Source organism: Xenia sp. Carnegie-2017, unplaced genomic scaffold (genome assembly GCF_021976095.1).
Source record: "Xenia sp. Carnegie-2017 unplaced genomic scaffold, XeniaSp_v1 HiC_scaffold_20, whole genome shotgun sequence".
NCBI lineage: Eukaryota > Metazoa > Cnidaria > Anthozoa > Malacalcyonacea > Xeniidae > Xenia > Xenia sp. Carnegie-2017.
The window spans coordinates 16,249,337-16,261,596 of NW_025813483.1; the positions used below are offsets into that span (position 1 = coordinate 16,249,337).

The 12,260-nt window shown below is 33.2% G+C and overlaps 1 protein-coding gene and 1 long non-coding RNA gene across 2 annotated transcripts in view; one reads left to right on the forward strand and one right to left on the reverse strand.

The window, feature by feature from the left end:
- LOC124442822 lies at positions 1-1,277 on the forward strand. The gene is made up of 3 exons (XR_006947363.1): positions 1-103; positions 186-249; positions 678-1,277. It is a non-coding gene; the product is annotated as an uncharacterized LOC124442822 (long non-coding RNA).
- The window catches only part of LOC124442802 (coiled-coil and C2 domain-containing protein 2A-like), a 13,038-nt gene continuing 1,123 nt past the window's right edge, over positions 346-12,260 (reverse strand). Inside the window, 35 exon segments of the mRNA XM_046993299.1 lie at positions 346-1,630; positions 1,846-1,921; positions 2,017-2,052; positions 2,423-2,488; positions 2,679-2,737; positions 3,073-3,195; positions 3,353-3,486; positions 3,727-3,777; positions 3,780-3,840; positions 4,069-4,158; positions 4,407-4,520; positions 4,779-4,868; positions 4,989-5,162; positions 5,404-5,502; positions 5,688-5,784; positions 5,848-5,957; positions 6,754-6,877; positions 7,044-7,129; positions 7,848-7,935; positions 8,026-8,117; positions 8,285-8,377; positions 8,649-8,717; positions 8,777-8,911; positions 9,005-9,063; positions 9,211-9,290; positions 9,419-9,581; positions 9,667-9,823; positions 9,988-10,072; positions 10,249-10,341; positions 10,799-10,865; positions 10,928-11,017; positions 11,126-11,186; positions 11,645-11,729; positions 11,916-11,987; positions 12,143-12,217. Of these exon segments, the coding sequence (XP_046849255.1) occupies positions 1,433-1,630; positions 1,846-1,921; positions 2,017-2,052; positions 2,423-2,488; positions 2,679-2,737; positions 3,073-3,195; positions 3,353-3,486; positions 3,727-3,777; positions 3,780-3,840; positions 4,069-4,158; positions 4,407-4,520; positions 4,779-4,868; positions 4,989-5,162; positions 5,404-5,502; positions 5,688-5,784; positions 5,848-5,957; positions 6,754-6,877; positions 7,044-7,129; positions 7,848-7,935; positions 8,026-8,117; positions 8,285-8,377; positions 8,649-8,717; positions 8,777-8,911; positions 9,005-9,063; positions 9,211-9,290; positions 9,419-9,581; positions 9,667-9,823; positions 9,988-10,072; positions 10,249-10,341; positions 10,799-10,865; positions 10,928-11,017; positions 11,126-11,186; positions 11,645-11,729; positions 11,916-11,987; positions 12,143-12,217 (3,352 nt within the window). The 3' untranslated portion in view covers positions 346-1,432.

Sequence of the window (12,260 nt, forward strand, 5' to 3'; positions counted from 1 at the left end):
ACGATGCCTCTGTACGTCACTTATAAAAGACCATGAGTATGAACCGCGGTGTTTCATAACGTGAAGACATTCAAGATATTAGTGACTTTTAATTCTCGTTCAGGTATGAAATCTCTTTTTATTCATGAAATTCATACCAAGGCAATGGAATTCTCACTTAAATCTTTTTCCTTTGACTTGATTAGATTATAAAGGAAGACATGCTGCCAAAATATCTCTTCGTTTTGTTAGCATTCGTGTCTCCATTAGGTATGTAGAGCTTTGTTGATGAACAATTTTTTGATAAAAAGTTTCACACAAAATAGAGCAAGAGATTTCAATTCAAACAAAAACTAAATCTTTATATGTCGCTGGTAAATATTTATTACATAAAATAGTGAAGTAGGATTATGAATGTATATTCTAATAAATTCTACATCAGGTGAAAATACAGATTCAATCAAACTTTATCAAAAGATATTTCATGATTGATGACTTTGCATGTATAAGAGTTTTAATTATACATTTCCCAAAACAACAAAACACAACAATTTATTTGCTGTTTCTACAGTGTCTGGTGACTATCACACTGTCACGTGTCATTCATGTGACTACACAATTTATTTGCAGTTTCTACAGTGTCTGGTGACTATCACACTGTCACGTGTCATTCATGTGACTACACAATTTATTTGCAGTTTCTACTGTGTCTGGTGACCATCACACTGTCACGTGTCATTCATGTGACTACAACAGCACTCAACCAAAAGAACATCAGAAATGTGGCAAAGAAACCATACCATGCGAATACTGTCAGAAATCCGTAAAAATATTACAAAATGATGTTTCCATTATTTCGATGGGTTGTGGCAAGATAAATGAATGCCAAGATGTAAACAAAGCGTGCAATGATTGGAAAAAGTCCACCAATAATAGTAAAGATTGCCTTCTCACTTGTTGTCAAACTGATCATTGCAACATGAACAACTCTGCAATCGATTCAAAATCAACTCATGTTGCTCTGCTGCTTGTCGTTTGCTTCAGTTTTCTGCTTTTTAATTTCATAATTGATAATTGTCATGAGTCAGGACCATGATTGGGGTTTGTTGATCAAGTGAAAGTACTTAAGAAGAGAAAATTTTGTTTTGTAAATTCTAGTTTCATTAAACAGAACTCTAAAATGATAGGAGACTTTTTAGTATAATTCGAGAGTATCTCTTTTCATTTTCAAGATATTAAATTTGTAGAATAATCGTTTTGTTCAATAAATGTCGCTATGTTGCATGAATCGCAAAAAATTTCAAATATTTTTTAGCTTCCTGTAAACTTTTGGATGAAATGCTTAGGAAATAGTCTGAAGGGGGGGCCATGAGAGGGAAAGAATAAGGGCCTGTACCGGAGCTGTGTTTCATTATCATTCCAGTTAATTATATGCCACTAAGCTCAGAATACATCAATAATAACGAATCTTCCTCGTCAACGTAGCAACGTATATCCACAACGAAAGCACGTTGCCTGGATAAGGATGTATGTGAACGGCCAACGCAAATTCGACATTTGGATCCTCAGTGAGATGAACGCCCGTACTGTGAACTATGTTGATTACTGGATTGATATCTGTGAAGGCCATGTGGAGAGGAAAACCAGAAAGCTAAAATGAAAATATTGTGAAATCATAAATGAAACAGATTAAAATTATCTACGTTGAAACAAGAACTGCTATAAGTGAACATGAAAATAAGCAACTTACATATACACCTGTTCAATGTATGTTTAAGATATTAAAGAAAAGGTCAACATTATTTATGGTTGTATGTTTAAGATATTAAAGAAATGGTCAAGATTATTTATGGTTGTATTTGATACCTTATAAGAAGACAGAACTTGATTCAATTCTGCTTTATGATCATGAATTGTCCGCTGACGATACGTATGTTCCATACTAGAAAACAAAAAACAAACAAGAAAGTCGTGTAATAAAATAATCGCTTAAAAAGATTCTTTAAAAGACAAATATTAATGTGTTTTTAAACTTACTTAACTAAAAGATCCCGAAATGATTGTGAACAATATCTATATTGAAAGAAGAAAATATGCAACAAATGTATTTTTACTAGCTTCTCTTGTTCTCCTTTCTTTATAAGATGGAGGTTGTCACAGGGAAAATTGTTGCGAAGATCGTGTATCCACTTTGGACTTTCAATGAAATTTTTAGTCAAAAATCTGGGGGGCAATGTCGAGTTAAATAACCGGAGTGGAACTTTTGTTGGCCATGATCCCTAAATAGATAATAATAAGATATCCGCTTGCCTGATCCAGTGTATACAGTCAGATTGTTTTATCCGATCTTGTGATTATACGATCTAATCTTCACAGAATCCCTCCATTACATATATCTCAAAAAGAGTTGATGTGAAATATATAAGGCAAAACTTCAACAAACCTGTTCCATCGCGTCACAAAGTGAGATCTCCACTCCATTATCTTATCTCGTAGAAGATGTTCTATCCTATATAGATATATAACAACGTACACTAAATTTCTTATCCAGTAAGAAAAATAACACTTCATTATCTTATCTCGTAGAAGATGTTGAATTCTACATAGATATATAACAAATAAGGGATGAAATAGCAAAAGAAAGGCATTATACTAAAATTTGAATATATGTTTCAAAGAAAGCACGAGAACTGTCTTACTTCTCTTGTAATTCAAAAACATATTGTGGATCTGTTGTGACATATTGTAAACGTTCTCTCTGCAAATGAAATTGAAATAGAAATTGTTTAAATCTTAACTATGAGTGCTTAGAAATCTTGTGCTTTTTCAATTGGTATATTTTAAAATTAAAAATAAAAAACTAACATTGTCGCTTATTCAAAATGTTTATTTTATATTTCTTAAACGAATCATTGTGAAACAATTTCATCGAGCACGTGTACTTTCAACAGAGAAAAATCGTAGCACTAGACATAAAAATGAGCGTACAGTTAATGAAATTGTAACAAACGTCAACGAGGAATTTACGTTCAAGTTAAAGTTTGAAAAATAAAATCATATTAAATTCTAAAATATCTGCATGAATCCATATACCTGTACACTGCTTAACCCAGGATTTGGGTATTTTTTTGTGAAAAACGGTTTCCACAGTTTAGATTGAGAGAGATCAAAGGAGATTCTACATGGTTGACCGGATAATTGGACATTAGCCCAAATCTGCAGAGAGAATGATATCATTAACTTTATAGAATTTATACGAATAAGTTAAAACAAGAAAGAATTAAAAATAATTTTTTGAATTAAATCTTTCTGAGAATTTTAGAAACGTAAGTCTCCTAGAAATAGAAGTATGTGTGTGTGTTTATGTACTTACATTTTCATTGTTTATCAAACAAGCGATGTTTTGCAATGGACAGTACACATCAGTAACGGAGAATTTCTCACCCGTGTGGGCATTCCAAAGTTGGTATACGCCTTGATGGTATGAAAGAACATAAGCAGTTGAACCTATATTAAAGACAACGCAATATGTTGTTTCGGTACGAGGATAATATAGAAATAAGGTTAGCCTAAAGCTCAAACAATGCCCTAAAATATTTTGGTTTCTCACGAAACAATCAATCCACGATTCGAAAAGTGATTTTATGGAATAAAACACGTCAAGAAGTAAACTTAATGCTTCACTTCATAAAATACAAAATTTAATTGCTGCAAACTCATTCTGTATTGCTGACGTATAATACAGACCTTCGGGAATACCAGTGCCAATAACAAGCCAGGCCCTTCTGCCAAGCCATAAAAATAGTTACACAACAACACGGCGTGCTCCTCTTCATCTCCACCGAGCATTTGTAAAAATTGCTAAATTATACATAACAAAAGATGTGATACATTTAATCAGAAAAAAATCAAAAATGTTTTTGTGACGAACTGTCCCCACATCAAGTCCAACAAAATAAAACGAATCTAGCATCAAAAAAGGCTAGAAAGTCCTTGTTTGGTTGGTAATTATTTGTTGACAAGCTATCAGAAGTAAGGAAAATTGCAGTTAGAAAACATCTCAATATATTCATGGAAAGATGAACTTACATCGGACGTACTCCATAAATCACAGAGATCAGGAAAGGCGACAGAATCCGAGATATACGGAATCAAGGAGACATAACGACATATAATATCCTGAAATAAAAACTTAACTTTCAGATCGACAGGAGAATTTTACTACTGCACCTGCAATTGGACTTAAAACTTGCGTTCTATAGCTTCAGAACCAAACTTGCACTAGAACTGTCTTGAGAGCTGAAAGTCAGACTTAAAACTTGCGCTCACCAAACTAACAGACTTGCAATAGAACTATCTTGAGAGCTGAAAGTCAGAGTTGCAGTAAAACAATTATACAAATTAGCTACAATAATTTATAATAGTACCATGGAATTTGGAGAAGGATTTGTAGGATCAAAACCAAAATCTGAAGGTGGAATTTGATCGCAAATATATCTTGTTAAAAACACTTTTTTACCATTAAGGTCAGTAGCAAGCACCTTAAAATACAATAGATAAAATTTGCTGTTTTCCTTAAAATGAACCATCTGGTTGATTATAATATAGTGTTCTGTAGAACTGTTATAAAAATACAACAAATCTTTTTTTGAATGATTTTAACTTACAAACAAAAATAAAATATCACATTCACACAGCTAAAGAAATTGTCACCTCACCCCAAGACCTCAATGACAAATACTTCATGTAACATCAAACATAAAGCTATTCAGCCATACTCCATGTAAGAGTTGACATACCTTATATTCACGTTTAGGAAACTTCTTTTTCAAATCTTCCATCCACAAAAAAGCAGTATCTATCAATCTCTCGTCTTCTGAAGTTTCAAACTAAAATCAAATGAAGTTAATCATAAGGTTCGGTTTTGATGTGTAGTGACCTTGACATGTATTTTTTTGACTAATGCAGTGTGATGTTTTTTAAAGTGTATATGCGCAAAAGAGTTTTACCTTTTCAACAAGTGGTCGTGAAGGCTGTAATGGAGGCTCAATGGTTACAAAAAGAGTGAGAAAAGCCTGATTATGTGAAGCAATGCCAATATCAGATTCACCGTAAGTTTGTTTAGGGTTGTGTTGGTAACCCAATAATACAGCTGGCATGTTTATGCGAAATGTACCATCAACCTTGAAGAAACGTTAAAATGTTTGGTTGTTCATATACATAGCCTAGCCCTGGTAAATTAGAGCCCATTAAAGACCACGAAAAAGGCAATCAACTCCATTAACTCCAACTTGAATACATGGAAGACAAATACTTATGAACTACCATCACTGAATAGACAGAAAAGGAAGATTTTTAAGCAAATGCAAGGTATTCCTTGTAATTAAATGGATATGGATAGTGATTATGTAAGAAAATACAAACCTTTGTATTGAAATAAACAGTGGAAAATGGCAGTTCAACACTGCCTAACCAATGTCTTTCGAGACGTTGATGAATATTTGTGGTATGTTGCTGTTCCACCTAAGATGAAAAAGTTTTAGGAACATTTTAGTGACGAAATAAGGAAACTAGATAATGAATTCAACCTAAAACTTTGAAGATAAAAAGCTTGAAAAACATCGATGAAAACACAACAATTCGCATTCTTGCAGTGAAATAACATGGTAGAAGAACATTTCAATAAAAATAGACGAAAACATACCTACCTGATTAATGTCAACAACAACTTGATCAAAAATGTTCAAATATATGACGTCATTCACGGACTGAAGACTTGACGGGGAGTAATCATCATTTGGAGGTCTGGGAAACAACAAAAAACATGAACAAAAAACTCGCATTGCATTGAGTAGCTAACGTAGCTACCTGAAAGGCAATGTCAACTCTTCATTCCAACAAGGATTAGGACCGTGAGCCACAGACGTTCGAACAAAATTTCCTTGAAAGAAAACCTCGACAAAAGGTTGCACCATAGGCTATAAAATAAATAGTCTTTTTTGACGCTTTCTTTAAAAAGTTTTAAACTTTTTATACTCATCGACAAGAATGAATCATTTAAAGTTATATAAAGCTAAATCATTTCGTAGTTCAATAGGACAGTATTCATTAACCATATTAACAAAGAAAGGAGACATTTGCATGCCTAACATACGTAACACAGAAATAGCTACATTGATGAAGGAGACATTTGTATACCACGCATACGTAACACAGAAATAGCTACATTGATGAAGGAGACATTTGTATGACTAGCATACGTAACACAGAAATAGCTACATTGATGAAGGAGACATTTGTATACCACGCATACGTAACACAGAAATAGCTACATTGATGAAGGAGACATTTGTATACCACGCATACGTAACACAGAAATAGCTACATTGATGAAGGAGACATTTGTATACCACGCATACGTAACACAGAAATAGCTACATTGATGATGGAGACATTTGTATGCCTAGCATACGTAACACAGAAATAGCTACATTGATGAAGGAGACATTTGTATGCCTAGCATACGTAACACAGAAATAGCTACATTGATGATGGAGACATTTGTATGCCTAGCATACGTAACACAGAAATAGCTACATTGATGATGGAGACATTTGTATGCCTAGCATACGTAACACAGAAATAGCTACATTGATGATGGAGACATTTGTATGCCACGAATACGTAACACAGAAATAGCTACATTGATGATGAGAGATAATGGCTATGAACAAAAAATAACAAAAAACAAACACCATGAAGGAAGCTACTTACCTCATTCAATGAGTTGAGTCTAGTTCCTGTTCGTCTATTTTGTGGTCGAACTTCTCCGTGAACATCGGAGAAAATAAACATTGAAGATAAACCTTCACTTGTTTCCATCGGCCGTTCTGAGCTTCTGGAATCATATATGCATGAGAGGTAACAAAAATTGTAGTAAATCAAAGACATTTTTATTTTAAAATTTTCCAAAAACAGTTAAGTCGTTAGTTCAAAGATCCATTTTCAAGTTCAAATTTCATACAAAATTAAGTATTGTAATATGAAATTGACTTTAAACTTACGCTGTCTGAGGACGTGATATTCTAACAGGAATATCAAATGCTCGAACGACATTAACAAGGATTCGAACATTTGTCTGGGATAAACTCTAAAAACATAAAGAATTTGAATGGTTAAGAATTGATGAATGTGCATGGCTAAAAGAGTATAAATGGATGGATGAAGGCACATGGTTAGAAAGGTATACATGGATAGATGGGTATACAAAGCTACATGGATGTATGTGGATAGAAAGGTATACATAGATAAATGGATGTACATGGATAGAAAGGTATACATAGATAAATGGATGTACATGGATAGAAAGGTATACATAGATAAATCGATGTACATGGATAGAAAGGTATACATAGATAAATGGATGTACATGGATAGAAAGGTATACATAGATAAATCGATGTACATGGATAGAAAGGCATACATAGATAAATGGATGTACATGGATAGAAAGGTATACATAGATAAATCGATGTACATGGATAGAAAGGTATACATAGATAAATGGATGTACATGGATAGAAAGGTATACATAGATAAATGGATGCACATGGATAGAAAGGTATACATAGATAAATGGATGTACATGGATAGAAAGGTATACATAGATAAATGGATGTATATGGATAGAAAGGTATACATAGATAAATGGATATACATGGATAGATAGAACAAGAACATACAAAAAAGAACCAGAATTAAAACCGAAGTGAAATTTCTTGAGCCCTACAGCTCTCTATGGATAGATAGAGAAACATTGTTACTCTTTGTTTTGTTACTATCTAAGAATAAACGAGTTTTTATTTTACCTGAGTTCCAACTGTTTTTCTTTCGTGTCGAACAGGTTTTAGAGGTCTTCTTGGAGACAGTAATTGTGCAATACGGTATCTTAAGGAACTTTCATAGGAATAGAAAACAAAATACAAAAGATGAAGAAATAAGATTTCACCTGAAAAAAAAATCTAACGATGGTTTTTACAAACACACCCAACATTTGGGACTTCCTCTTCGACAACCATGTCACTTAAACATCTTTGTCGTTTAGCAATCAAAGATCTAGCAATGACCATCTCGCGAACCTAAAAAAGCATCATCAGAGGCCGGTTGTTTTCATTTGAGCAGAAATAATGACGTGATCAAAATACAATTGATATAAAAAAATTTTAATTTGTGTATTATGAATCCGTCATATCAATTAAGGAGATTAGAAAATACAGCGGTTGTCAATAAATGATAAAATCTTGACCTTATTAAGGAATTTCGTAACAGTAGCACGATGAACGCTAAAATCATCTTTACTTTCATCTTCCTCTACACCGTTGATTCGTTTCTCATAGTTCTAAGTATAAAAATTACGTGAGGATACAATGATATAAAAATGAGGTTGTAATGATATTATTGGGACAGTAAAAATAAAAATTCTTGAGTATGAAATGGAAATAGCACGTGAGACCAAAAGAAATAATAGACAATAGGAGACAATACAGGATAACAAAGGATAAATGGAAATAAGGAGGTTTAGGATAAAGTAAAGAACGATTAGCAAATCGGGGACATGAGTAAAACTAGAAACAAGTAAGATAATACAAAATAACTTTTGAAAAATATACCTGAAAAATATCATCTGGTATGTCTTTATTACTGTGAGGAATAGCTTTAAGATTACGAAATTCAGGAACCTTAAAAAAAAGATTATTTAAAATGAATACTGAAAACAAAATCAGAAGATAAGACATACAAGCTGGTTTCTCAGCTGCAATATGAGGAAACGTTTATTATTCTTTAACTCCAACTCATCTACAAATCGTGTCTCATCCTCCAATTGGTGAAGACGGAAATACTTCGGTCCACCATCGGTATCATCCGACACGAGCTAAGTGAAGAAAGATCGTCCATAGAAAACAATATAAAAGAGCCGATGAGTGGGAAAACGATAAAACACTAAGGCACAAGAATAAAACATTACTTTCACAAGACTTATGATAGGAGCGTTTGCAGGATCGTTAGGGTCAAGATTTGATTCGGCTGTGAGAAAAAAGAAAGATAGTTGTAGAAATGGACAATTTCTTGATTTATTGTAGGGTTTAAACGTGATTATTGAAAGGAATACAATGCAAATATTTTTTACTTTAGTTTTGATATAAAAAATCCACAATATGGTAAAAATGATACCGATCCATCGCGCAAGTGCATGGATATCCATTATACCAGAAGCTCCAAGCGAGACAAAAGCATCATATTTTACAACATTGCTGAAGAAAAAAAGTAAATATTATTGATGATTTCTAGAAAGGTCTGAACTCAAGAGTATTAAAAAAATACGATAAATAAACGCCATATTTGTTATTCACACATAACTACTCTTCACAGAAGTGCTTACCCATAAGCAGTTTTTGGCGATGTAGACGTCTGGGGAGGAACCAAGGGTTTGCCTTCAAAATCCAAACCCCAAGATACATTGCAGTAAATCGTTCCGGAAGTGAGGTATGTATGCAACGGAAGTGAAGAAGACTCGTTGTTAGCTCGAACGGAAATGGTAAAACCTACAAATAAGTATTGAAAGAAAAAAAGAGAAAAACATCAATTTTATACCAGCAGACCCATTGATAGTCTTATAACTTGACCTACCGCTGCCAACACCATCATGATGGTAAACAACTTCAGATGTACTGCTAAACTCAACTGCATCAAGTTCAACCTGCATGCCCGACACTTTATTGATGTCAGGCACGGGAATAAACACCTCAGTCAACAGTTTTGTTTGAAGGCCAACATTTTCATAAACCTACATAAATAAGACAACAAACTTCGTAAACTTCTAAGAAAATACCTTTCCATGAGAAATAAGAAGTATTTATTGGTTCAATTTATACAGTGGCTTTCGACACATATTTTTTATAAAATGATATCACAAACCACACAAAACATTTCTGAATGTGATATTCAAACCTGTAATTTAATACTTTCAGGCCATTGTAGAATTTTTACAGGATGTATTTCACCAAAGTGGATTGTAAAATCAGAGAGTAACGATCTGTGCATGAAAAAAAATGTCGTGTGTGTTAAAATACATCTTCTCAATACAGATAAAAGATTTGAAAACACGTGTTTATTTAGTGAAGAGTATCATTGATCTGTTTAAAATAATCTTATCAGCAGTGAAGAGAACTTATAGCAGAGATATGATTGATGAAAATATTTATGTCTTACTTTGTCGAAGTTCTTGATACTTCTTTATTGTTAAATAAAACCTTTACAAACGCTTTCCAATTTTGTACATCCTTTCGACGTTGTTGTTCACTCCTGTAAATGTTTCCAAAATAAAATGTTCCAGTAGAGGCATGTGTTCTGTGTCAAAGTCATTTCAAATGGCTGAGTACTATGGTACCGCAGTTAACAGTGGTGAGTACTGTGGTACTTGAGTTAACACTATGGTACAGTGGTGAGTACTATGGTAAAGTGATGAGTAATATGGTACAGTGGTGAGTACTATGGTACAGTGGTGAGTACTATGATACAGTGGTGAGTACTATGGTACAGTGGTGAGTACTATGATACAGTGGTGAGTACTATGGTACAGTGGTGAGTACTATGGTACAGTGGTGAGTACTATGGTACAGTGGTGAGTACTGTGGTACTTGAGTTAACACTATGGTACAGTGGTGAGTACTATGGTACAGTGGTGAGTATTATGGTACAGTGGTAAGTACTATGGTACAGTGGTGAGTACTATGGTAGCTTTGCTACTCAAGTTTTGTACCTTGGACATAGTTCTAACGCAGTAACGTTAGCAGATGATTTTAATTCCGGTGTCAAAATAGGCTCCCCTTAAAAAAATATTAAAAAACATTGATAAAATGTTTAAAAACACTTCATTAAATTATCAAACCTGGTTTCCTTCTTGTCTTTTCAGCTTTATCAACAATAAACTTAAACTCTTCTTCATCATTAAACTTTGTCGGTTGTTCAGGAGGAAATTCTATTGTATGCAAAAATAAATAAATGTTTATCTTATTTCTTTAGATAAACGTTTCGTTTTGATTGTGGCAAAATGAAATGCAATATAAAAAAACAAATCTCCATATACCACTAATATCGTCAAACAGTTCACTTTGTTCTATGTCTTCTTCACCAAGAGTTCGTCTCTTCTATAGAAAATTTAGTTGAATTCCAATCAGATATTGCAGATGTTTAGGAATTGCAGATACTTAAAGATCATTATTGAAATGCATACAAGACAATTATTATAAATACATCACTTTTCTTTACATTATATCATATTAAAGACGTGTATCACAACGTGTTCTAAAAGTTTTGTCGGAAACTTTTCAACGTAACGTATAAACAAAGCGAGCAACACCACAGTCCTGGTGATTTCTAAATTAATTTCTAACTGTGCTAATGGCGCAAGTAGGTCGAGCGTGTTGTTGCCATGACTATGAACTCGAACAGTTGGTCAAACGGTTGAGCATTCTTAGGTGATTACTAAGGATCAAAAGGTTGCATTTACAGTTATATCTATATGCCAAAATTCCATGACGCAAAACATACAGCACTCGCCTAAATCTCGTCATTATATAAACACGATGGATCAATAAACTCTCACTTTTAACTTTTTTTGTTTCTTCCACTTCTTCAACTTTACTTTGTATTCTTCCATCTGTTCCAAATACAACTTTTGGAAATCCTCCCTATGTATACAAGATATATATATATATAGAGAGAGAGAAAATTAAATTAAAGTACACAAGATATATATATCAATTGAACGTTGTTACTTACGACAACATTATGAAGAGATAGTAAATACATTTTTAACATTGGCAGGTCGTTTGAACGTTAATTATCAATACATTATACCATGCAGAAAAACAAACCTTCTCTCTTCAAGTTCCTCTTGAAGTTCTCTTTCGTACTCAACTCTTTCATTTTCTCGACTGGTGATTTCTCTGTTTGCAATAAAAATTTTTGTTTTTGAGTATTGAAGAGCAATAAGTTAAGTCTAAAACACGTGTAACGATAGGATAAGCATTGTCTTTGGGTGGCACATTAATTTTAATGTACATAACTACAATATAAATGTAACAACAATACGAAAACTTACCTAAAAATGAAAAGCTTACATGACGTATTAACGTAACCAAGTTGCTCTCGAATTAGTTTAATTTCTTGCCAACATCTTGATTAGAAATAAAAATAAGAGCATTTTACAATTTGTTGAA